This window comes from Pseudorasbora parva, chromosome 1 (assembly GCF_024679245.1).
Source record: "Pseudorasbora parva isolate DD20220531a chromosome 1, ASM2467924v1, whole genome shotgun sequence".
NCBI lineage: Eukaryota > Metazoa > Chordata > Actinopteri > Cypriniformes > Gobionidae > Pseudorasbora > Pseudorasbora parva.
Window position 1 is genome coordinate 3,262,916 of NC_090172.1, and position 25,909 is coordinate 3,288,824.

At 37.3% G+C, this 25,909-nt stretch overlaps 1 protein-coding gene across 2 annotated transcripts; it reads left to right on the plus strand.

Moving 5' to 3' along the window:
* Positions 1–7,737: 7,737 nt before the first annotated feature.
* dhodh (dihydroorotate dehydrogenase) lies at positions 7,738–24,145 on the plus strand. 2 transcript variants are annotated; one of them, XM_067448168.1, is made up of 9 exons: positions 7,738–7,823; positions 10,143–10,355; positions 12,561–12,760; positions 15,401–15,483; positions 15,687–15,871; positions 19,161–19,274; positions 19,358–19,511; positions 22,345–22,504; positions 23,556–24,145. In XM_067448168.1, the coding sequence occupies exons 1-9, from the start codon at positions 7,806–7,808 to the stop codon at positions 23,689–23,691; spliced, it is 1,263 nt and encodes a 420-aa protein (XP_067304269.1). In that variant the 5' UTR covers positions 7,738–7,805; the 3' UTR covers positions 23,692–24,145. The 2 variants fall into 2 exon arrangements, with proteins under 2 accessions (XP_067304269.1, XP_067304262.1); XM_067448161.1 differs by having other exon boundaries at positions 15,684–15,871; positions 23,556–24,143.
* Positions 24,146–25,909: the final 1,764 nt, after the last annotated feature.

Below are 25,909 nucleotides of genomic sequence, written 5' to 3' on the forward strand. Positions count from 1 at the left end.
TCATGGGGACCTAAAAATGTCCCCACAAGGACAAGGATTTCGGATATTGCCATCTTTGTGGGGACATTTTGTCCCCATAACGTAGGGATTACCAGGTCACACACACACACACACACACACACACACACACACACACACACACACACACACACACACACACACACACACACACACACACACACACACACACACACACACACACACACACACACACACACACACACACACACACTCACACACACACACACATATAAAGACATATATTAATACTATGCATATGATTACTGTTTATATAATATTATATGTTATGACTATATATGTCACCAATATATGTTTTATTTATATATGCCAATTTATTTAAACAACATACATACAAACTTTTGACATGCTTATGTTTTCCTTATTTGAACAGCTTTAACTTTTATCAAGTCTATATTTGTGTTTTGGGGTTTATGTTGAATTGTTTATTTGCTCTTTGTCTTTAAATGAAAGGATGGTCGTTTGGTCCCTTCCTCACATGTATCTTGTAGTTTGCCTCTCTAGGGAGACTGTTGCAATGTATTTTATTTTAATTGTAAAATATATACTAAGACTATATAAAACATATTATGGACATATATGTCATATGTATGCAAGCAATATGCTATGCATTTGTATAATAAGCATATATACAAAGAAATTTATGTCATGCATATTGATAATTATATATGTGACATATATAAAAGACTGTATTATACATAGGCCTATATTATTACACGGCTCTGTGAAATACTTGATTCTGATTGGTCAATCGCGCATTCCAGCGGTATGTTATTCCCAGATAACAGCCGCTCATCCGGGTACTGCGAGTTATCTTGACCGGTACTTCTATGTTGTGGCTGTTAAATACTTAAACAGCCGTGGCTACAATGGAAGACTTCAAGGCGGGTTTCCTTTATAAAGTTTTAAATATAGATATTTTTCTTTTACAAACGCATCGATTGGAATCAGAAGGCTCTATTAACCCATCGGAGTCGTGTGGAGCACGTTATTTTTTTTATGGACTTCAAACACAGCTCCTTACTAAACATTCATTTATAGGGGCTAGTTTTATATGTCAATATATGAAATTTTTCCATTTTCTAATTGGTTTTAAATATAGGCAGATATATATATTTTCACTTTCTATGTGGATATATTTAATATATGTATATTTCAGCTGTGTACATATATTACATTTCCAAATGGTAGACTATATTGAGAAAGTCAAGTTTTTAGGTTAACTTCAAAAAATGTGAGGATGTTTTAAAAACAATAGCCGAGTGAATTCCACACCTGGATATTGACATTCCCAGTGGGCAGTTGGCTTTTCATTGCAGAAAGAGCTGGAAGTTGGCAAGATCCTCCATCTGCTGAGCCGATGGACTTTCCACCTATGGTCTTTGAGTCTAGCCTATAGAGACACAGCTGATGAGCCACTGCATACACTCTCAGAAAAAAAGGTACAGTTCTGTCCCTGGGGCGGTACCCTAAGGTACAAAAGTGAAAAGGTACATCTTTGCTACCCTACCTTACCTTAAAAGCTACATATCAGTACTTTAAGAGTTCATATTAGTACCTTTTCGGTTTTGTACCGTAGGGTACTGCCCCAGTGACAGCACTGTACCTTTTTTTCTGACAGTGTATGATAACATAAGCCAGAAAATCAATCAACTGATAATGACCTGTTGACATAAATGGTGCCTGTTGGAAGTTCTTTGACAAGGTCCTTGTCCCCAATTAGAGTCTTCCCGTAAATCAGGCCGGCAAGAGTAATAAGTCCCTCGAGCTGTTGAACAGATATAACAATATGAAGCACTCGGCTTTCTTAAAGGGATAGTTCACCCAAAAATGAGCCTGTGATGTTTATCTGCTGACCCCCAGGGCATCCAACATGTAGGTGTGTTTGATAGACACTTTGTTACCCATTCACATCATTATATGACCTACACACAGCAACGGTGGAGTTAAAAATCTTCATTTGTGTTCTACTGAAGAAACAAACACACCTACATGTTGGACACTGGGGGTCAGCAGATTAACATCACATTTTCATTTTTGGGGGAACTATCCCTTTAAGAGGTATAATCAGCCTCCGAATCATTTGATCCATTGACTTACGTCCTCCATGTCGTCAGGTTCACACTCTTGCGAGTACAAAAGCATGGCTGCAGTGCTGTTGACGATTTCATCCAGCTGGACTGCATCTGTTACGGTGTTTTTTAGTAGGTGATCATATATGTTTTGCAGGTATTTGATCTATCCGATTAAGAAGTAAAAGAAAACAATTTACATTGATACATCAATGCGTTAAGATGAAAACAAGTTGAATTTATGGTTTAAAGATTTTGAAGTACTGGGTTCAGGAACTGTTCTTGGCCTATTGGGCCAATGCTGGGCTGATATTAGGGGCTCAAGCGGAGCTGAAACTCTATTGTAATTGTTACATTTTCCAAGGATCAGCAAGGATCATCGGCCCGATTGGCCTGATGGGGGCGCAACAACAGACAAAAGTACAAAATGGCTCCTAAACTGTTAGAGGTAGACTCAAGTGTCTTATATCATTGGGATCTGTGGTAAAATGTTCAGCCGTTTTGAATTGTCCAAAACCTACTTTTGAGAAGTAGCCCTAGTTTTTTTTTTTTTTTAATCTGATTGCAACCAAACCAGTGCAGAAATATTCTCAACAGTTCTCCAAAAAAATCTGAAAAGTCGATTCATGGTCGCTAATGGGAGCCAATGTTCAATGTGAGCAGGTCCACTTCTACTTAAATGTCTATAACTCGTGAAAGGAACAAGATATTTCCACCAAATTTGGGATACACGTGTATGAGTTCAATCTGAGGTCACATGAAAAAAATCGTGACGATGGGCCACTTAGTGGCGCTATAACAGGGGAAAAAAGGAAACCACTAGTCCAATTGATTTAAAAATTGGCATGCAGTGTGTCTGTCCGAGGTGCCATGATAGTCTATGAGGACATTGGCGTATCTCAAAAAACATGGCCGCCATTGGCAAATACATTTCGAACACCTATTAGAAAAGGTTATCGGAGGCAGACTGGAGCAAAACTCAGTGGGCATGTTTGACTAATGGCTCTGGAGGTCTGTAAGAAATGGAAAGAAATTGGCCACGAAATGGTGCAAACACGTTTAATGCCTCTGTAATCACGTGGAATTTCACACATTCACACAATATTCATATAATTTGATAGATCTTTTCATGCTGAACAACTTTGTCTCATGAGCCACTGCTGTCAATCAAATCTTTATTAAACATTTGTGATTAAGCGTATTTGTGAAAAAGTGTAGCTTTGTAAACCAGTCCTAGGTTTTTAGCTCAATCTGAATAAAACCAGTGCAGTTTATGCTCGGTGCTCTGGTGAAATTTTCATGTATTTTGGATTTTTTGTAAAACCTACTTTTGCGAACTAGCCCAAGGTGTTTTGCTCAATTTGAATAAAACCCAATACAGCTAAATTCTCAAGACTCTCCAGGTCAATAATTATCAAAAAGTTTGAACTTTACCCCTATGACAGGGTCATTTCGAAAATGGGTATAAAAACCATCCGTATTCCCGACAGGTCTAAAATATAAACACTTACAATAGGCTTTCCATAGTGAATCAAGGTAAGACAAAAACACGTTTTGGACGAATGATCAATGCTGCTTCGACTTTTGCTAATTTTGAATAAAAACAAAAGTTATCTAAGGGTAAAGTTATCTTGCTGGCTAAAGCAATTAAGAATATTGCAAAAAGCCTAATTAATTATTTATTGTGACTTTTATTTTTATTTTTTTTGTCAAATAAAAAAAGGAAAACTATTTAATATGCAATAATGTATTGTATACATCACCCTATTATCCCTTGACAGTTCTTCCGTTGTTGTTTCCAAATTCTTCAACATTTCTTTGGTATTCTGCAAGATTGATATTGAAGGTTAGGAGTTCATGAACTGTTGTTGAGATTGTAATTTAACTCGTATACATCAGTTCTATATAAGACATGGGCCTACATTAAAACATTTTTAACTCATACACACAGTGTTTGGTTATGGTCCAGTCTCTTAAAAATACAAAATCTGCTTTTAATTTGTCATATTAAATTATTTACTTCTTTACACTTACATGAAAGACATGACATTATGCATTTCAAGCAAGCTCGCAGATGCCAAATACTCTTGTATATTTATTTATTCAATAAAATCTTTCTTTTAGCTTTTTCATACCGTTTATTTTTGAGGCCTGCTTTCATAAAACAGATCTGGATCTGAAGAGGCCTTACTAAATAAGACATGCACAACCAAAATGATCTTTAAATTGAATATCATCACAAACCTTCAACAGCTGACCAGTACTTAAAACGCCTTGCAATGTCGCTAATATGTCAGTAAGACTTCTGCGGCTCCTTTTTGGTTGTGTGTTTAAAGTTGTGCCAGCTGTGTCATTTGTTTCTGGAATAACATAAGTGCAACGTTACATTACGTTCCATATTTAAAAGGAAATGTGTAAGCGATCTCACTCTAACTATCACACATATTGTTTTCTGTAATGTTAGTGTGGAGGAGAGGTGTTGTTCCTGAACCTCGTGTGCAGATGGAGCTGAAGCTCATGGTGCAGTTGGGTGTGGTCAGCAGCTGAAACGGATGGATGAGCATGTAGGTGCAAGAAAAGTCCTCTACATTCACATCCCTGCCATCAACAGGGGAGCGTGAGACTGCCTCAAATCCTATAAAAGAAATCTCGTTTAATTCATTGCCGTAGACTCTTAAAAATAAAGGTTCTTCACCCTATAGGGTTCTTCAAGTTCTTGAGATTACATAAAGATAAATAATAAATATCTGGATACACATAATTTTTTAAGTTTCATCTTAAAAAATGGTTACTTACTACTCTGCACTGTCGACATTAGTAACATCAATAACTTGTTTAATCTTATGTAGCACAATATATGTAAAGGTAAAATTTATATTTTAGCACGATTTTCGCATTGCACTTTTATTTAGGATGGTAATGTTTTATTTGTATTTCTCTTTTGTGTATGTGTATGTGTGTGTGTGTAGTAATATAAAATGCTTAGTGTTTTGTACTTTTTAACACTCTGTCAAGGGTCTACAGATGAAAAATAGCCTTTTTGGCTAATTCTGGCACATTTACGTTTGTTTATTCATGTGCACAGCCCCTGTAAACAAATACATTTAAACTTAAAGGGATAGTTCACCAACAAATGTAAATTCTGTCAGCATTAACTCTCCCCTAAGTTGTCCCAAACCTGTATACATATCTTTGTTCTGCTGAACCAAAACATTGTATACCAAGCAGACCCCGTCCCCCCCTCAAATTAAAATGTTTGTTGTGTCTTAAAAAAGTCTATGTTTTGTCAACTCAAATATTTCTGTGTTGTCACTTTTTGTTCACATTTTAAGTTGACTAAGCTTAAAGGTTTAAATACTTTAAAAAAAAAATTGGAACAATAGGTTTTTTATTTATTTATTTTTTACGATGTTCTTCAAATCACCACATTGGGTTCTGGGTTCAAATAAGGCATCAGACTGTAAAACACAGTTTGCTTCTTTATCTTTAGACAAAACCGTAGGTTAATGAACAGACATCTAAAATCTCTGAAGTGATTAGAAAACAAAACCTCAATCAAAACTTCTCATCTTAAAAAAGTGTGAAAGTAATGACAACATATTTCCAGACTGCTTTAACTCATCCTCATTTCTTATACATGATTCAACTCAGTTTAATGTAATTTAAGTTAAAATGACTTAAACATCCAAGTTGACTGTACTTAAAAATTTAAGGTAGCAACTTTTTTTTAACTTAGCAGCCTCTATTTTAGGCACTTTTCTAAGTAGGAAAACTGTGAACGCTACTCACCCCTAAAGGAGTTTTTATACATCAAGGCCTGACTGACCCACCACGGTCCAGTTTCTGTGGACTGGCTTTGTAAGAGCTGCTTAATCTCATCATTCATGTCCTTTAGAAGATGTCCACCGTGTTTTTCACATCGCTCTCGGGCTTGAACCCATGTCATGGACTCCTGAACAAACTCATACATTTCCCCATTAATTTCCAGAACTCTCCTTCCATAGCGATTTTTCTGGTGTCCACTTTTTCCTGAAGTTGTAAGCGACATAAAAACGATTGAAATCCAGCAATAAACAAGCACTTGCTTTGAGACTGCCATGGCTGATACCAGCTAAAAAGCAACCTTCAGTTCAGGAAAGTTTGTGCGGACTAGAAAACAGGGAGTCTACGTACATCTTAGGCAAATCTGAAATCTCACTTTGTGAAAACAGTGAATGTGAACTAACTTCATTAGGGAAATGGAGGCAGGCACTCAAATACATGCAAAGTCTGTACTTTAAACCAAGATTCTCCATCCCAAAAGCTTCCACTACATTGTTATCTATGACTGACTCAGAATTGTAAAATGAGGACGTTTTAAGCCACACAATCCTGTGCAGTGAGGATGGAAAAGAGATTCATTCTTATTCTCTCTGTATTAGGCCAACTTAATATTGTATAATACATTAGAAAAATGAGAAAAAGCACCTAAAAAGTACTTTGGCAATACTGTGGTATAGTGATGGTAAATATATATATAAATATATATATATATTATGGAACTAAGTGATATTTATTTACAAACTATGGCATACAAAATGCTGGTTTATTTCATCCCAAATGAAACATTAAATAATAAAAAAAACTTAACCAAGCTGTTGGGTTTGACCATATTTGAACCAAATTTGAAACAACCCAGCATTTTAGAGTGTATGTAGCCTACACCAATCGGGCATAACATTATGACCATCTTCCTAATATTGTGTTGGTCCCCCTTTTGCTGACCCGTCGAGGCATGGACTCCACTAGACCCCTGAAGGTGTGCTGTGGTAGCTGGCACCAAGATTTTAGCAGCAGATTCTTTAAGTCCTGTAAGTTACGAGGTGGGGGCTCCATGGATCGGACTTGTTTGTTCAGCACATCCCACTATGCCGCCCCATACGCAACAAACTGAGCTGCTCTGTGTATTCTGACAGCTTTCTATCAGAACCAGCATTAACTTCTGGAGCAGTTTGAGCTCCAGTAGCTCGTCTGTTTGATCGGACCCCACGGGCCAGCCTTCTCTCCCCACGTGCATCAATGAGCCTTGGCCGCCCATGACCCTGTGGCCGGTTCTCCACTGTTCCTTCCTTGGAGCACTTTTGATAGATACTGACCACTGCAGACCGGGAACAGCCTCTCAAATGACTATATTATTTTTTTATTATATTTTTTATTTTTATCTATATTACAGAAAATTTACAAAATGTGTACATGTACAACTCACAACAAACATGAAAACAAATGTATATAAAGAGTGTATTTATTCCACAGTAAAAGTGATGAAATGCTTGGTAAGTCTTTGGTTTTTGTTTGTTCAAAATTTGGCTTAGACTTGGCCCATTTCTTCACATGAATGTTTTAGCCTATTATCCAAGGGACTTTAAAAAGTATATAGGCTAATTTTGGAATCAATAGTAGGCTACAAAAAAAGAAAACGACATGATACAGATCAATTATTGCTTCAATCAGCCTCAAAATGAAGTTAGAGACGTCAACTAAAACATTCTCTAATTCAAATAAAAGATGAATCGCAACATCATCACACATTCAGCTGTGTTACATAACAAATACCCAAATACCTCTGTGAGCTCGTTATTCTCGCGAGATTTCGTCCAGGAAGTGACCAGCTCTGCTCTGCGCTGCACGCCGTTTGGATGAAGTAATGCAGCACTCATGGCGGGACGACTGAAGGTGAATAGGCTGCTCTTAGATAACGTTTGTTTTGTGTTTTTTAAAGTCTCATCAGCTCGAGCAGCGCATGCATTTACAGCTGTCATATCTGGCACTTTTGCATTGTTTTGCGTCTTATACTTACTGAATTAACTCCTGGTTTTCACAGTTAAACTGTACATGAAATATCAGTAACTAACGTTAAACCCCCTGAAATCATTCCAGGTTTATTTGATTGCTATGATCGTTTTAATTGTATTAAACGCTGTGTTTTACTCTAACATAAACGTACCAGAATAATGCCAATTATATTTTGGGCATTTACCATGGACATATCCCAATATAAAGACATGGTAACCATTAAGTCCCATGGTATGATGGCACTAGACCATAGTGCTGACTTACTACCTTTATTTAAGGGTAGGCTTTATGGGGGTATAAGAATATTTCTTTTAATACCTTTTTTAAACGATATTTACATAACCTCTAATATATATTGTCAACATTTCAGTACTCAGGAAAGATAAACATAGATAATGATGAAAGCCCAAATATTAAATGTCATGTCTTTATTGAGTAATCCACTATTTTGTAGAGGAGAGTCAACGTGACAAATTTCACCTGAGATCTGGAGCCAAGTTACAGGCGTGTAAAATGACTTTAGAAAGATGGCAGCATCGTCATTTTATTTCTACACAGAGATTGGTTGATCTATTAGTTCGTTCTGTTGACTTTAGCAATCTATGTTGCATTATGCCAACGGTGACCATTCAAAAATGGAAAAAAGCACTTGTGTGTTTTGCATACCACATTTGTATAAAACACATCTCTGAATTCCCCAAACCCACTGAAATGGTCATGGTGAGGCACATTGACTTGCTCTCAAAAGTGTATTTATAAAAATCTATATTTTAGGGATATTTGAAAGAAGGGATTTTGTTAATTATTACAGCGTCTCAAGCTACCAAGAGTTCAAATATGCAGTACTGTAACTACATTATCACATTGACATCCCAATATCTCCATATGGAGCCTTTAAAAGTAAGATTTTTGAAGAAGCGCCTCATATGAACAAGAACCTTAAATTATATTGAGATCTCGTTAATTCTTCTTGAGTTATAGACATGCAACTTTGGAAAAATGACTTTTTTGGCACACGGAGAGGTATGTTGTATGCAGTTTTGATAGAGGGAAACAAGATACATTTCTTTTTTCAGTATTATTTGTTCTTCAGATATTCCTCTCTTAACACAACAAGTATCAGCTGTTTAAAAAGATACATTAAAAGACCATTTAAAATGGGTAAAATTCAACTATTTGAACATGGTGCCACATTGAGATCCCCATATCTATGGGATTGAACCATATATGGCTTTATATATATATATATATATATATATATATATATATATATATATATATATATATATATATATATATATATATATATATATATATATATAATTATTTAAAAAAACATATAAGAAAAGTTAAAGAATGAGAATCTAGAAGAATATTGAGTTTTATTTAATTTATTTAATGTGCACACAAATCTTTGGAAAAAGTTTGTTCTATGCAATTGTGTTGATGAAAAAAACAATATACATTTCTAGTTTCAACATTAGTTGTTTTTCATATATTTATATTTAAAATAAAAAGGCATAAGCTGCATGCAAAGAGACCCACATTTGGTTTTTATTGAACATATCTTTACATTGGACCATTTTACTCATGGTGCCATTTTGAGATCCTCATATCTCTGGAAATGCGCCACGTTGGGCCTTAAAAATTAGGATACCAAAGGAAATGTTTGTTAAGGACCAGAATCGAACAGGATATAGAGATATCTTTAATAGTTCTTGAGTTACAAGGATGCAAACTTGGGGTAAAAAAACACAAGAACAGTTTTTTCTCACTTTAAGACCATCACCGTTGACACAGATTGGCAACATATTTAACTAATAGATCTCTGTGTACAAGTAAAATAAAGATGCTGCCATCTTTCTAAAGTCATTTTACCCCCCTTTAATTTGGCTCCAAATCTCAGATGAACATCGTCATTTTGACCGCCTTTACAAAATGGATTATTAAGTAATACACCCATGACATTTCATATGTTGGCTTTCTTCTTCAAGTTTGTATTTCTTTCATCAGAAAAAAAATGATCAGTCAAAATTCAAGAGTCAAAAATATTAGTTGGGGGACCTCTGCTTGAGTTGACACAATGGGATGCTTTCTTTTAAAACGGGAGTGTAGTCTTATTGTGAGTTCAGCAGATAATGGATTTAAAAAAAAAAGATGGTCTCTTGTTACTCCAGTGTCCTCTCTTGCTCTTTGCAGAAACAAGCGAAAGATGCCTTAAAGATTATAGGATGTGGCAGTGCCGTGTTCCTGGGATACCTCACGGCCTCGGGAGACGAGCGTTTCTATGCCAATGCTCTCATGCCAGTTCTGCAGAGGTTTGTGGGAGCGGAGACGGCTCATGTTATGGCTGTCCGCTTGATTGGGCTTGGATTTGTGCCTCTCAACAACTACAAGGATCCAGCCTCACTGGTCAGTGTGGTAAACTAGTGATAGACTGCTGTGTTGTTGACTAGGCTTAATCATTTGAGATAGTTGGCATTGGCCAAAATTAGCTAAATTATTAAAAACATCATGAGATGATAATAAATTATGTGTATGGCAGTTTTCCCTATAGTATTGAAAATGGTATGGTCGAATATTTTCTTGCCGATAGAGGATATTTGCACTGTGCAAATAGCTGTAGTTTCTATTTACTAAGTGAAAATAGTGATGTATTCTATTTACACAATATAAAAGTAGCAGTTCTTTACCATATAAATAGTAATTGCATGTAATTTATCATTTGTTTTGGCAGATACATACTATTTGCACCTCATTATTGCTGTACATTAACAGGATGCAATAATAACAGTGTACATTATTATTTTTATTTAAATAATTAAATGGATGCCGCCTTAAAGGAACACTAAAAGCCCTCCTTACACCTAACCTCTAACCAATAAATGCTTTTAGTGTTATTAAACTTTTCTCTAGCCACTTTATTTCCACATTAAGAACATTTCTTAATTTTTATTGAAAATAAATGACTTTCCGATGTGATTTGTGAGGGGAAAAGAGAGAAGCGCAAGCTTTGCAAAAGGTGGATTCAAAGCCGTGTTGATTGCAACAAAACGGTGATCTATTCACAATGCAAATACTTTACTGATTGCGCCACTGAGGACGGTGAACTATGGGTGTTTTTTTTTATCTTGTTTGGCACAGCCAGGCATTGTTAGGCGGAGCTAGTGCGAATAGCACTTGCCAACAAGGCACACTATTTGCACTTGGTGAATAGTGTGAATATAGACACATTTTTTGGGAAATTTGGAAATTACAGTATTGTAAGGAGGCTCAAATTGTGACCATTTTGGTCACATTTATGCTCCTGAAAAATATATTTGGGAGCATTTGTGTGAGTAAAAATAATTGTTGAGGAAAGCACACGCAAAGAAACTCAGTTAACACTTAACATACTGGAGTTAAAATCCAAAATGTGGAGTTTTTATGTTTAAAATGTTTAAGTTAAACAACATCACACAACCATCTGTGCTGTCTTCCTGAATACTGTCACGGTTGAAATTGTGACATTGATTTCATACAACAGTTAAATAACAGTAACAATTGAGAAGCAGTATTGACAGTATTATTTTTATTCTGCTTTAGTAAAAGTAGTTCCAGACAAAGATCACAACGCATCTCACAGCAACACTCAACCGTGTTTTCATTACTGAATGATTCAGTATTTTATTATTATAAATTATTAAACAGAAAAGCTCTGATCGGGGGATTTAAATGATTGAAATATGGCCACCCCAAAGCAAGAACACTCAAATGCTCCTCTTTTTCCCCCGACAAAAACAAAGTGATTTTGGTCAGGTTTTTATTTTTTAAACTACTTTTTAGTGTCGTCTTCTTTCGTCAACGATATTGCATGATGATATAGTCAGTTATTGTTTAAGGATGTTTTTCATCTCGTCTTGTCTTAGTCATGGAAAAAAAGGTCATCATCAACAAACATTTTTCATCATATTTTCAGTAACGAAAGTAGCACTAGTTTATTCTAACACAAAAATGCAATTGTTTCCAGACAAGCAACTCAGACGATTACATTTTATTTGCCCATGACAAGGCTTAATGTCGAGCCCTGATATATATAAACATTTTAGTTGTGTTGCTCCTAACGTTTTGAAGTTGGGAGCACCAGTGCTTACAAGTAAAAAGGTTTATTTCGAGCCCTGCGGGACAACACTATAGTGTATATGTCAGTCGTGTTCTTTTGAGTGATTTCTGAAGATTGCAAGATTTGCAGATAAACATTTAGATTTGTTTTCACATGGTTGTCAGCATACCTTTCTCCCGAGGTTTATTTTTTTCCATAATGCCCTGATGGCTTGGCTTGCTCAGTTGGGGACAAACATTTCAAACTAAATATCCAAATAAATTGAATTACTAAACTAAATTAACTATATCAACTAAATTACTGATCTGACAACATTGTCACTATATGATAATTGAAATCAGCTTTTGCCATCACTTTTTTCTTCAGAGCGACTGTACAGCCGAATCAAATTCTTTTGCTTTATGTTCCTGATTAACACTGCTTTGAAACAATTGGACTTGTAAAAAGTGCTATAAATAAAGTTGACTTGGCCAGGGAAAGACCAAGTCATTTTTTTTCATGTTTATTTCCAACAGGAAGTGCATGTGATGGGTCGAAAGTTCCAGAACCCAGTTGGGATAGCAGCCGGCTTTGACAAGCACGGTGAGGCGGTGGATGGCCTCTACAGACTGGGCTTTGGGTTCGTGGAAGTGGGGACGGTCACCCCAAAGGCACAGGATGGAAACCCAAAGCCACGTGTGTTCAGACTGGAGTCGGACCAGGCAGTCATTAACAGGTGTGGCTGTGTTTTCTGACCCATCAGTACGTTTCAGATTCCTCTTCATCGTGTGCTGCACTTATATTGTGTGATGAGTATAATACACTATTTATATGATTAATTATAGAACCCAACAGCTCTTTTCTTTCTGATAAGGAACTAAATGTTTTAACTTTGACAATATCGTCACTGTCGTACCTCGAATATCCATATTTTGGCGTTTTTCTCTCCATAAATCATTACTATGTGTCACCCTTTACACCTGTCTGTAGGTTTTGCAGATATCTAACCAATGAAAATTATTAAAAAGAGCTTGTGACTAAACCTCAAACCTCCATAGGATCCTCAAACTGTCCATCAAACATAACTCCGCCCCACCTTTATCGTGAATAAAGTGTCGATCACAGCAGAGTGTCTCTGCTTGTTTGCAATGCAATGGTAAATAAAGAACTGGTTTAAATAAGGACAGCATTTTCTTTACTCAAGAAACTAATATTAATATCCTAATATTGGGTTGGTTCCCCTTTTGCTGCCAAAAAGCCCTGACCCGTCGAGGCATGGACTCCACTAGACCCCTGAAGGTGTGCTGTGGTATCTGGCACCAAGATGATAGCAGCAGATCCTTTAACTCTTGTAAGTTGTGAGGTGGGGCCTCGATGGATCGGACTTGTTTGTTCAGCACATCCCACAGATGCTCGATTGGATTGAGATCTGGGGAATCTGGAGGCCAAGTCAACGCCTCAAACTGGTTGTTGTGCTCCTCAAACCATTCCTGAAGGATTTGTGCTTTGTGTCAGGAGCATTATCCTGCTGGAAGAGCCACAGCCACCAGAATACCGTTTCCATGAAAGGCTGAACATGGTCTCAGCAGTGCTTAGGTAGGTGGAGCGTGTCAAAGTAACATCCACATGGATGGAGGACCCAAGGTTTCCCAGCAGAACATTGCCCAAAGCATCACACTGCCTCCGCCGGCTCGCCTTCTTCCCATAGTGCATCCTGCGGCCATGTGTTCCCCAGGTAAGACACACACACACACCCGGCCATCCACGTGATGTAAAAGAACACGTGTTTCCTCAGACCAGGCCACCTTCTTCCATTGCTCCATGGTCCAGTTCTGATGCTAACGTGCCACTGTTGGTGCTTTCGGCGGGGTCAGAGGTCACCCTGACTGGACCATACGCAACAAACTGAGATGCTCTGTGTATTCTGACAGCTTTCTATCAGAACCAGCATTAACTTCTGGAGCAGTTTGAGCTCCAGTAGCTCCAGTAGCCGCCCATGACCCTGTGGCCGGTTCTCCACTGTTCCTTCCTTGGAGCACTTTTTATAGATACTGACCACTGCAGACCGGGAACTCTTTTAAAAAAATATATATATATATTTCTTTTTATATTATCTGACCACAGAACCAAGTCCCGTTTTAAGCTCCAGTCAAGTTTCTTTCTGCCCCCAAGACTCAACAGATCTTTGTAATTCTCCATCTGTGATCATTGGAGAGTCTTTGTCCACTCAAACTCTCCTCCTCTCGTGCATTAGGACGATATACACACACACATCCTCATCCTGGCAGAATCGTAACATCTTTAGTGAATTGGAACGTCTTAATCATTGCCCTGATGGTGGAAATGTGGATCTCCAATGCTTTAGCTGTTTTCTCACAGCCACTTTCTCTTTTGTGAAGCAATCTTTTGCTGCACATCAGAACTATATTCTTTGGTTTTACTCATTGAGATGAATGATTAAGGGAATTTGGCCTTTGTGTTTCCTCATATTGGAACAGTTTCATGCTCCTAGTCACATTATGGCCGACATGTTTTCGAGAAAAGCCTTAATTTCATAATGTGAGTTTCTCCCCACTTTCAATGCTTTTACTTCAGTGGAAGATTAGATTTTGGCGGATTTTTAAAATGGATAAATAATTCAGAATTTATTTTTTTACAACTGTCGTTGATCATTTACTGGGGTGGCCAATAATTCTGACCATGATTTGCTTTTTCATTCATAATTAAAGTGAAATGTATTGCAAATGCGGGAAAACGAAGTATATGCTGTAACTGAATCTTAATTTCTGACTGGATGACGTTTTCTGTTTTCAAGTGAACAAAGGAAAAAATCTCGTTGGTCTGTTTAATTAATTTGTGTCAACATCAAACCATAAGTGTCATTAGTATCAGTTGCACACCAATATCATCAGCCAGTGTTGTGTACAGGTTCTCCACAGGCATTCAAACGAGGGTGGAGTCCGTCCAGATGGAGTAAATGTGTGCTGTTTGCCCATCCTGCCGGTTTTGAATGCCAAATGCTGCTCGTCATTTGAAAGTTTAAATCCGGACGTTCTCTTGTAAAATGCGTAGGATCTGAACAAACCCCTAACCTACATATTAAACGTTCCACATTGTTTACGCTTTGAACATGAATGATGGCTTCAATTGGGTTGTTTTTATTATACACAACTGCAAAAAGATCTAATCTTGACTCTCAATAATTAGTAATACTGTAGTTGTGGTGATGGAAATGTATCTTAATGAACACCAAAGTCAAATATTGTGGTATTTAAATAGTGCTTCAAAGAATACCATCCTGAAAGTTTCTCCAAAACATGGTACTTTAATAAGTAAATGTCAGATATTATAAATGTGTGTTTTGTGTATATTTCAGATATGGATTTAATAGTTGTGGCCTTAGTGCGGTGCAGGAAAGGTTGAAGGCCAGAAAGCATGTGCAGTCAGAACTAACCAAAGGTAAATCACGGTCTTGTGAATGCAGTGGGTATGAGTTTCCGTTTTCATCTTAACTCTGTGAAAATATCTTTACATAACATAATTTCCCTTAATGCCTTGTAAATAAAGAAATTCACTGCTTTTTCCTACTTATTTGAATACAACTGAGCTTTGCGAGGAAAGTCGTGCTTCTCTGTAACAGCTTGCATGTCTGATATCAGCAGGAAAGCCTCTTGGGGTCAATCTTGGGAAGAACAAGCTCTCTGCAGATGCGGTGTCAGATTATGTGGAGGGAGTGCGCACACTGGGCCCTCTCGCTGATTATCTGGTGGTGAATGTGAGCAGCCCCAACACTCCCGGCCTTAGAGACCTACAGGGCAAGGAAGAACTGCGCCACCTTCTGGACAAGGTAGCACTTGAATGTTAACAGAAATGAGCTGCTCTCAACAAAATCCATAGCACAGTGTAGAACAATCTTTTCCTGTTGATACATTATATTGTGTATATAATGACTTAGCTAGAAACATAGCAATAAAAAAATAAGTGACATGAAAAGAAATGGCTGATAACTGTTTAATATATCGAAAAACTACAATTTAAAAACAATTTATTAAGTTTAACAACAAAGTTGTTTGTGTTTTAAGTTTTCTGGATTCCATTTTGTATTGTTTAATACAATTTAATTAATCAAAAAGCATGTATAATTCATTTAATTCACAAAAACAACAATTTTAACAATTAAAAAAATAATGATGATAATTCTCCCCAGAAATTGTTATGCATTTTAATTTATTTGGCAATCAAATGAAGGCATACAACATTAATTTTTCTTTTTCAATCATATGAAATTAAACAAACCTTTTTTGTCCAACAAAGTTCTGTACAACAGACCTTCAGTGTTAAATTCCTTAAAATAAAGTTTTAATAATAATTTGTTATTACTGTTGCTTTATAGCAGGGGTGCCCAAACTTTTTCCTATGAAGGGCCAAAAATCAAACTTGATTGAGAGCCGTGGGCCGAAAATAATTTTTTACAGTTTGCACGGTTTACTGATTAATTATTTTGGCTACAATCATTAAAAAGTAGCATTAAAAATGTAATAACAAATAGTCTAATTCTCTACCATATACAATTTAATAAAATGATCGGCTATCAACAACTTGCCTTGCTCTGGTTTTACCTTTTTCCAGTCTAAACAAAAAAAATTTTGCAGTAATTTTCTACACATTATTAATATAAATACTCAAAATAAATACATGACAATACTGTGGCTTATTAATTCTTACTAACCCCTCTTGTTTAATGGGGTAAGCACACTTGCGTTCTCATTTCAGAGGTGTTGTGGGTAAATGATTACACACTGATTCGTGAGTTCAGTGGACAGATCAGTTCATTCAAATGAATCGGTCCAAATGAGTCATTAGTTCGCGAATCGGAAAAAAGCAGACGCGTTACATGTGAAACCAGACTGTTAAAACAACGCAAAAGATTTGTCATCACAGAAAACGCTTCATAAGGATATTTTTCGGTGTATTTGGAGATATGGTTTATTTGAGCTGCGTGTGCAAAACGTCCGTCAGAAGAGGTGCTTTTTTTTAACACAACACATCCAGCAGTAATTCGGGGAAAATATTGTGCGAACGCGCCACGTGGAACATGGAGTCAGTCTTCCGAGCTTTTACCATTGTGTCAGTTTGGTTGATTTTGATTGATATGTGCGAGTGAGAAAGACCTCAGACGGTGATCGTTTTGAAGACAGAGTGTTAGGGGTTAACAGCTTATGACCCAGGACCAGTAGTGAAGAAATGAAGACAGAGTCAGGATTGCAATTAATTAAAAGAAAAAATTACTTAAGAATAGTTTGCAGTTTCAAAAGCAGAAGCCAGCTTCAAGTCTCACAAGGAGTTCGTAGGCCGCGCTCCCTCTCTCACCGTCTCGTTGCCTCGCCCTCTCATACATACAATTGTCCCAACAGTTATACCGTTTTCAAAGTCTTATCCACGTCATTACTGCAATGTGGATGGTTCTGATTGGCTCAGAGACAATGCACAGTCATGGTAAATTTCCACTCAAGTCAGTTAATCTGATGCACGTTTCCACTGACGTGTCACTTGTTGATACTTTCACCCAGAATTAGGCCCGTAGTGACCTTCCAGATCTGGAGCAGGCGCCAGCTTGCCCAGAACAACAAGTCCACCCATCTCTTAGGGTGCCCATTGTACACCATTCTGATCTGTAACAGAGGATATTGCGCACATACACAGATACACAGTCTCTCCAAGGTTGGAGCTGATTAAGCTCCAGTTCTAACCAGTTCTTACCAAAACATACTGATAACATGTGCTTTCCTTTAGTGAGAGGAACACACAATAGTACAGGCAATATTCATCTTGAGTCTTTAGTGTTTCAGTAAAAGGAAATATAAAAGGAATAAAACATAATAAATTAAATGAAAGACAAATCCATTTTTCATATCTGGAAGCCGGGCTAAGTGAGCAAACGCTGTTACTGCACTCCTGACATGTTAGGGGTGTGTGATACCTCCAAAATCCAAACACACAACCTTGTTGCCAGTGTTTAGTGACACATCACACATCTCTAGGCCAGACCCTCAGTCACTCCTCAGAGACCAAATACACACTTTAGAAAACAAGAAACTAAAACAAAATCATAACTGGATAGAATCATTATAATAATATAGGATACATATTGATTAAAGTTTTGATTATGAAGTTAATTAGGATATAAATATATACAGGTATATTGAAGCGGCAGTGGATTTCAAAATCCCCCCTTCAAGAGAGTGCGCTCGTGGGCTTGCTGCTCTTTATCCGTCAGTTAACATGCGCCGTGTTATGTGCATTAGTAATCTACATTAATTTATAAATCACAATTACTCATCAAATAAGGCTTTGGCTGGACAAAAATTAGTTTTGGCGACCACCAAAAAATGTTCAATGTAGGAAAAACCCTGAGACTTTCCCTGAGTTTGCAAACTAGACACACTGCCTTTAGTTTTAGACGCATGTGCCTGGATTGGACTTCTGTGAATAAAAACTCATCTTGCCAAGCTTTTAAAAATGTATCTTGTCTGTGTGCCACTGCCTTGATTTCTCCATTATTGCATTTAATTTGACGTTTATTGACGCGTGTCGCAAAGCATGCAGTGCTGCACCTTGAATTGCGCAATATATATTTTTAATTAATTTACATTTAATGTAAACATTTTATTTCAGTTTAATGTTGTAGAATTTCATTCTCTGTTGTAGTTTAACAATAAAACAAACAAAATTATGTCAAATTAGAAATGACAATCTGTGTCGAAGGTATCTCTCTCCTCGGACGGTACGGTGGGCCAAATCAAAGGTTACCTCGGGCCAACTTTGGCCCGCGGGCCCTAGTTTGGGCATCTCTGCTTTATAGAGTAAATAACGTTTTTATGACTGAATTCCATGATTATGGCATCGTGAAAATCATCGGGCCCTAATCACACCACAATGATATCGCTGCACTACAATAAGTTGTGTCTTGTTTAATATAAAAGTGAGTGAAATTTTTATTTTTTTTCTGTCTGTTTTGCTTTAACACAAGTGAAATCTGTATTGTCAGGGATATGTATCTTGCATTAAAATATGAATGACCTTATCTTGTCCTTGTGTTAATCACTTTTGATCTCGGTGTTGGTGTTTTTTTTTAGGTGCTTAAAGAGCGCGATTCTTTGCGGACGGAGGAGCGACCGCCTGTGCTGGTGAAAATCGCCCCAGATCTTTCTACGAAGGACAAGCAAGACATTGCTGAGGTCATCATGGAGGTCAGTCTTCCAAATAATTCACAGGTCAAACAAATATGTGGGGGCTGTTGCATATTTACAGGATTTTTGTTTCGTTTTTTTAGGTTGGCATTGATGGTTTAATGGTTTCCAACACCACTATTTCCAGGCCAGACACTCTTAAAGACCCTAAAAAGCATGAAATAGGAGGACTCAGTGGACAGCCTCTGAAGGAGATGTCTACTCAAACCGTGCGAGAGATGTACACACTGACCCAAGGTACCCTTAAATCCTCAAAAGTCAAAGCCTGAAGGTCCTTTCACACTGGACTGAAACGTGGAACGTTGGAGCTCTGAAACATTTTGGAATGCTGGAGCTCTCTGAAACGTTTTGGAATGTTGGAGCTCTCTGAAACGTTTTGGAATGTTGGAGCTCTCTGAAACGTTTTGGAATGTTGGAGCTCTCTGAAACGTTTTGGAATGTTGGAGCTCTCTGAAACGTTTTGGAATGTTGGAGCTAGGGCTGGGCGATATGGCCCAAAAAAATTATCACGATATAATTTAGCATATCAGTCGATATCGATAAATATCCCGATAAATGTAAAATCTTTATTTCTTTAAAGTTTAAAGGCATATTTTTGCTCCTGAGTGAAATATGTAGAAAACAAACAGTTAGCTGTGGTTTTAAACTATCCTTTATTGTCAAAACATGACAAACACTTCCCAAACAAGTGAACAATTTATTTAAACTGAGGTAGATTTATTTATTAAAATCTTAACTGTGGTCAGCATTTTTTTACTCAACACTTTATATCAATAATATATCATTATACAGGGCTTGAAATTAAGCATGTTCATGTGCTTGTCCTTCGAACAAGTAAATCGTTCAAGCTTGTCCAAGTAAAAAATTAGCTTGTCCGGAAAAGTGTGTGTGTGTGTGTGTGTGTTTGTGTGTTGTAAATATAATTTATTCTGAAGCAATATTCTCACCAGTGTTCAATCAGCTTTGACATATTTAAATCTGCATATTTGTGGTTTTTATTTTTATTGAATCATTTGAAATTTGTGATATTTTCACCTTTTATAAAGGGCATTTTCCCTTAAGCTTATTAAATATAGGCTAAGCTTCATGTTTCATTTTATATTTGTAATTTTGATCAATACATTAAATTAAAATAAAACACTATAAGGGCTGTTGCCAATCAAATTAAATAATTTACACTGAAAAATTACAACAGCATTAAATAATGTTTTGAGATTTGTAGTTTTGAATAGACAAATAAGACATGTTGGAAAGTATGTTTAAAGATCAAATTAAACCACCAGTAGGTGGCAGCAGGTGGCCGTCTTAATGAGCGAGTCATTGAGTCGTTCATTCAAACGATTCATTCAAACACTGAATCGTTCATTTACCCACGTTGCTGTGAGACGCGTTGCGGTTCTGCTGTGAACGATTTTCGCAGCTGAAATAGAACAAAAACGCTCAATATTGCATTATATATATTTAATTGTGTAAGTAAAACACTAAAAACGCAAAAGGTAAAAAAAAGCGTTTTAAGAAACATTTTGAGGCCCCTTCTCTTGCCTCACAGTGGATTGGTCCACCGTGCATCTCACCGACACACACACACACACCTCACCGACAGTGGGCTGGTCGGGAGAGAGAAAAGTTCAGTATTTGTGGATCTCCAGTAAGGGCTGTCTAGTCTATTTTATTAATTTTAAACACCAGATGACATTATTTCTCTTTTGATACAGGCGATGCGGAGTCATTAATACATCACCAAAGACAAACAATTATGATAGCGATGTACAAGTCCGATGTTTTAGTGATTATATAGTTTGGTAACGTTAGCCTGTTGTAAATAAGTCACCCACTACAGCTAACAATAAGCTGGTGTGTGAATGTAGTTAATGTAGATTCACCGCTGTGTTGGGCTCAATGTTATATGGAAGAACTTTGAAGAAACACGATAATTTAATAATTAAATTCCGTGTGGTGAACGTGAACCTATGATAAGCAGTCCACGCACGTCGCTCTGTTTTATGTCGGATGGGATCACTAAAATATCCTCAAACCACTGAAGTTGAGCGAACTAACTTGTCAACGATATCTGTGTCCTCCGAGCTGGCCGTGAGCGCTGCATTTTCCTCACTATTGCTCATTTTTATCGCTCCACTTATCTCCGATCCTCCAAGCCTGTCAGCCACAGACTGTAAACATTACCACGTGCAGCACGCAGACGCCCGGTCTGCAATACGCATGCGCAGCATTACGCATAGCGCGTAAGCATTATATCGAGAATTTATCGACCTGTTGTTATCGTTTTATCGAGGAAAATTATATCGTGATAATTATCGTTATCGTTTTATCGCCCAGCCCTAGTTGGAGCTCTCTGAAACGTTTTGGAATGTTGGAGCTCTCTGAAACGTTTTGGAATGTTGGCACTCTGAAACGTTTTGGAATGTTGGAGCTCTCTGAAACGTTTTGGAATGTTGGAGCTCTCTGAAACGTTTTGGAATGTTGGAGCTCTCTGAAACGTTTTGCAATGTTGGAGCTCTCTGAAACGTTTTGGAATGTTGGAGCTCTCTGAAACGTTTTGGAATGTTGGAGCTCTCTGAAACGTTTTGGAATGTTGGAGCTCTGAAACGTTTTGGAATGTTGGAGCTCTCTGAAACGTTTTGGAATGTTGGAGCTCTGAAACGTTGCAGAATATTGGAGCTATGAAACGTTTTGGAATTTTCAAGCTCTGAAATGTTTTGGAATGTTGGAGCTCTCTGAAACGTTTTGGAACGTTGGCGCTCTGAAACGTTTTGGAACGTTGGCTCTCTGAAACGTTTTGGAACGTTGGCTCTCTGAAACGTTTTGGAACGTTGGCGCTCTGAAACGTTTTGGAACGTTAGCGGCCTGAAACGTTTTGGAACGTTGGCGATCTGAAACGTTTCGGAACGTTGACGCTCTGAAACGTTTCGGAACGTTGGCGCTCTGAAAGTGTGAAAGGTGTGAAAGGGCCTTTATTCTTACTGTTACACATTTCATTTGTATTTAGACTAATGGATTGAAATGAGGGTTAATATAGAATAAGGAAATAAGCTTTTGTGTGAGATTGTAGGGAAGTTACCCATTGTTGGAGTGGGTGGAGTTGCCAGCGGACGGGACGCCCTTGATAAGATCCGTGCGGGAGCTTCTCTAGTGCAGCTCTACACGGCTCTAGTATACCAGGGTCCGCCTGTAGTCAACAAAATCAAACGAGAACTGGACGATCTCTTGAGGTGAGTACCAATGTTTTATCCATTTCTCTAGATATTAGGGGTGTAATGGTGCATGTTTCCGTCCCAAACTACAGCTGCAACTAACGGTTATTTTGATAATCGATTAGCTGGCTGATTATTTCTTCAATTAATCGGGTAAAAAGCCCAATTGTCTTTGTTATATTTCATTGACAAAACACAATATTCCACATCCTGACCAATGCTGTCCTTCAAACAAATGTGCCAGTTGAATGCTAAATATCTAAGCTATATGCAAAAGAGCTATAAAGCAAAAGGACTGTTTAAATCCCTCCATAATAAAATAACATAATAAAGAAAAATATAAACGCAGTGTTAAGAGATACGAGGAATGTTTCTTACTGTCATTTCTTCATAAACGTCTTACATTTATATTCACTATAAGCTGTTGTCGCTTTACGGTAACTATCATATTAAACCTAAATTTAACGTCCAGCAACAGATATTTCTGCAAAATTGTCTGCCTCTCGACTGTTTCCTGTCTGTTTGATGCCGGCGCTCATTCAGTGAAGTCAGTCAGGACAAGCCTTCATGCAAAAAGGAAATAATGAATTTGTAAAACTTACCGATAAAGATATTACCATAAAATGAAAGTTTTGCGCTGAGGAAATGTATTACACAGTAAACATCACATGCATCTGTCAAAGCTCCTGACAGAGCAAGCCATGTTAAACATTACGCGGCCAATGCATAGTCGCAGACCAGAATAGTCGATAATGAGATTCATTGTTCATTATCAATTATTATCTATTAGTTGTTACAGCCCTATCCCAAAACACAGTACAGCCATCACGGTTCGATGCATACAGTCAGACACTGAATACAGTCAGTCATGCAATACCGTCATCCAGAAGGGGGCGCGAACCATAGGCCAAGTTTCCATTCATTTTTGTTACACGCTTCACAAACAGGAGCGGTAGAAAGCACATCCTGTATGTTTTCTTTATATTACAAAAGCATTTTTTTTTTTTTGTGAGTGTACTCAAATAAATTAGTTTTAGGTATTAAACACGTTTGTCTGGTTTTTTTATAGGACACAAGGTTTCACATGTGTATCAGAGGCAATAGGGGCCGATCATAGAGCCTCAGAGAAAACTGCAGAGCCACAGACACAAAATGAAGACTCGCACTCCAAACGGGACGCGCTGTCAGAGAGTTTGGGCTCATAATGCTAAAAGTTCTGCATTTACCGCTGGGAATTAATGGTCATGCGCCACATCTACTTGTTAGCATTGGTTCGGAACAGCATTCATTCACAAGACTGGATTGAAGACTTGAGTGTTTTTTAAATGACGTGCCTTGTTAGTGTTGTAAATTCTTGGCAATGTAAAAATATTATGCCATTGAGTATTTGAATATATGAATTTGAATGAATGTGTACTGCTCAAGATTTGTACGTAAAATGTTAATAGTGCAATGCATTTGATTTCATGACATTTCTCAACGTAGATGTACATAATTTCCAAAGGATGAGGCTTATGCTGTTAGTTACATCTCACTCTTATTTCTAGACCTTGAATCCATCACACACACTCCCAACCCCAATTAAAGCAAATGTTATATTAATAATACTTTTGTTTTGTATTTACTATGACTGTCGTTCAGACCGAGCTGTAACCAATGCTCCTCGTTGTCAATTGAAAAAGCAATACCATTTGCCTTAAGCAAAGTTTATAATAGTTTTTAATTGCATTGCATATGCTCAGTGGTTTTTGCAGTATAGTGTGTATATATATATATATATATATATTGTGCATGATACAGTACATACATTTTTTGTATGCATTGAATAACTGGATGACATTAATACACAAGTTTGATGTTAATTTATACAGTTTGTAGTCCTGGCAACTATTAGGCTTGAGATCTCCTTGGGTCGGGAAAATAAGTCTAACCGTAAATAGTATGATCAGGGCTTGACTAACCTTTTTGCTCATCAGCCATTGTGGTTAGTGATTTTCCATTTTATAGCCACTCACCGTTTCAGTAGCCACAATTTTGACATCAATAAAATGGAGAAAAACTATTTTTAAGTGCATTATGCAACAAAAAATAACTGTTTAGTGCTGAGAGGTTTATGTGTGCACACTTTGGGTGTGAGAACAAAATCTGTGGGAATGGGTAAAATTACTTACAATATGCACAATCCCACACCAAAATTCAAGCCCTTTAACAGCAACAATATTCATCTGGAGGGAAATGCACATTGCACTTAGTTTATTACTTCAGATGCATTTTAAAAGACTACAATTGAAAAATGTATATAATGTATTAAAAATTCAACCCGCCTAGGTGTGACTGCGTTATACGCTACTGCTGAAAAACACGCTTTTGGTGGGTTGGCGGTGTCAAAAGCACAACACATGAAAGTACAAGAAGCATCTATTACTTACGCCTCTGTAAAGGCCATCAGGACTCTGGTTTGAGGGTGTTTTTCTGCATCATGAGCTGGATTAGAGAACGATATGTCCATGACATCTGTCCTTTACTGAAGCTGAAGCACAGTTGGGCCACGCAAGCAACTAGAAAGAAATCTAGACAAGCAACTCTGAAACTTTGGAATGACAAACATGTAATTTAGTCTAGAATGTCAAAATGCAGACTAAACCTCAATAGAAAGGTTATGGCAGCACCTGAAATGTGCTTGAAAGCCTACAAATGTCACTGAGCTAAAGCAGTCATGAAGGAGGCGTTGATATATTCCAAAGTCGTTACAGTTGTTCAGAAAGCGGTGCAACGGCAAGCCTGAAGGTAATGATACACAGGGCAACTTTTGAGCAATGTTGCCGTCAACAGGGAACCAGATGAGACATCGGGCCCTCGACCAATCTAAAGAATCCAGTAATTTGTCGCCCATTCTCAGTGGGTAAGTGACCAACATTGCCTGGGAACATTGTCTATCATCACCTAGAGGATAGAGAACATGGAGGAAAAATGTATAGCCGGAGACTTTTGTCTGCGTTGGTAAAGCAGCCAGTCACCATTGAGTATTTTCCTTTTAGCGGTTAAAGTGTCGAGAAAAAAGGGTGCAAGAATGTCATTTAGAATCTGCCCATAAATTACGCAATTTTAGTTTGAACACTAAAAAGCATGGTTTAAAACAACCCAATTTGGATTCTTTTCAACCCAAGGGATGGGTAAATATAGGCACAACACATATTGGCTTAGGCTTACCCAGCAAATTGGGTTATTTAACCCAGTGTAGTTGATACATTTTTACTATAATACTAGCTTCTTTTTTTCATACATGATTTAGTGTCTATGGATTAACATAAATCCTCTAAACTTAAAAAAAATACTTGCATGGTAATTCCTTTATTTGTGATATTTTACATTAAAGTATAATTTAAATAGCTTTCAATACATATTGCCAACATATAAGCTCGT

What these genes read in the sequence shown, in the direction of transcription:
- dhodh (XM_067448161.1), top strand. An exon ending in GACCAGGCAGTCATTAACAG is followed by an intron (nt 12,761 to 15,400) that starts GTGTGGCTGTGT and finishes TGTATATTTCAG; the next exon opens with ATATGGATTTAATAGTTGTG. An exon ending in GATGTACACACTGACCCAAG is followed by an intron (nt 19,512 to 22,344) that starts GTACCCTTAAAT and finishes GTGAGATTGTAG; the next exon opens with GGAAGTTACCCATTGTTGGA.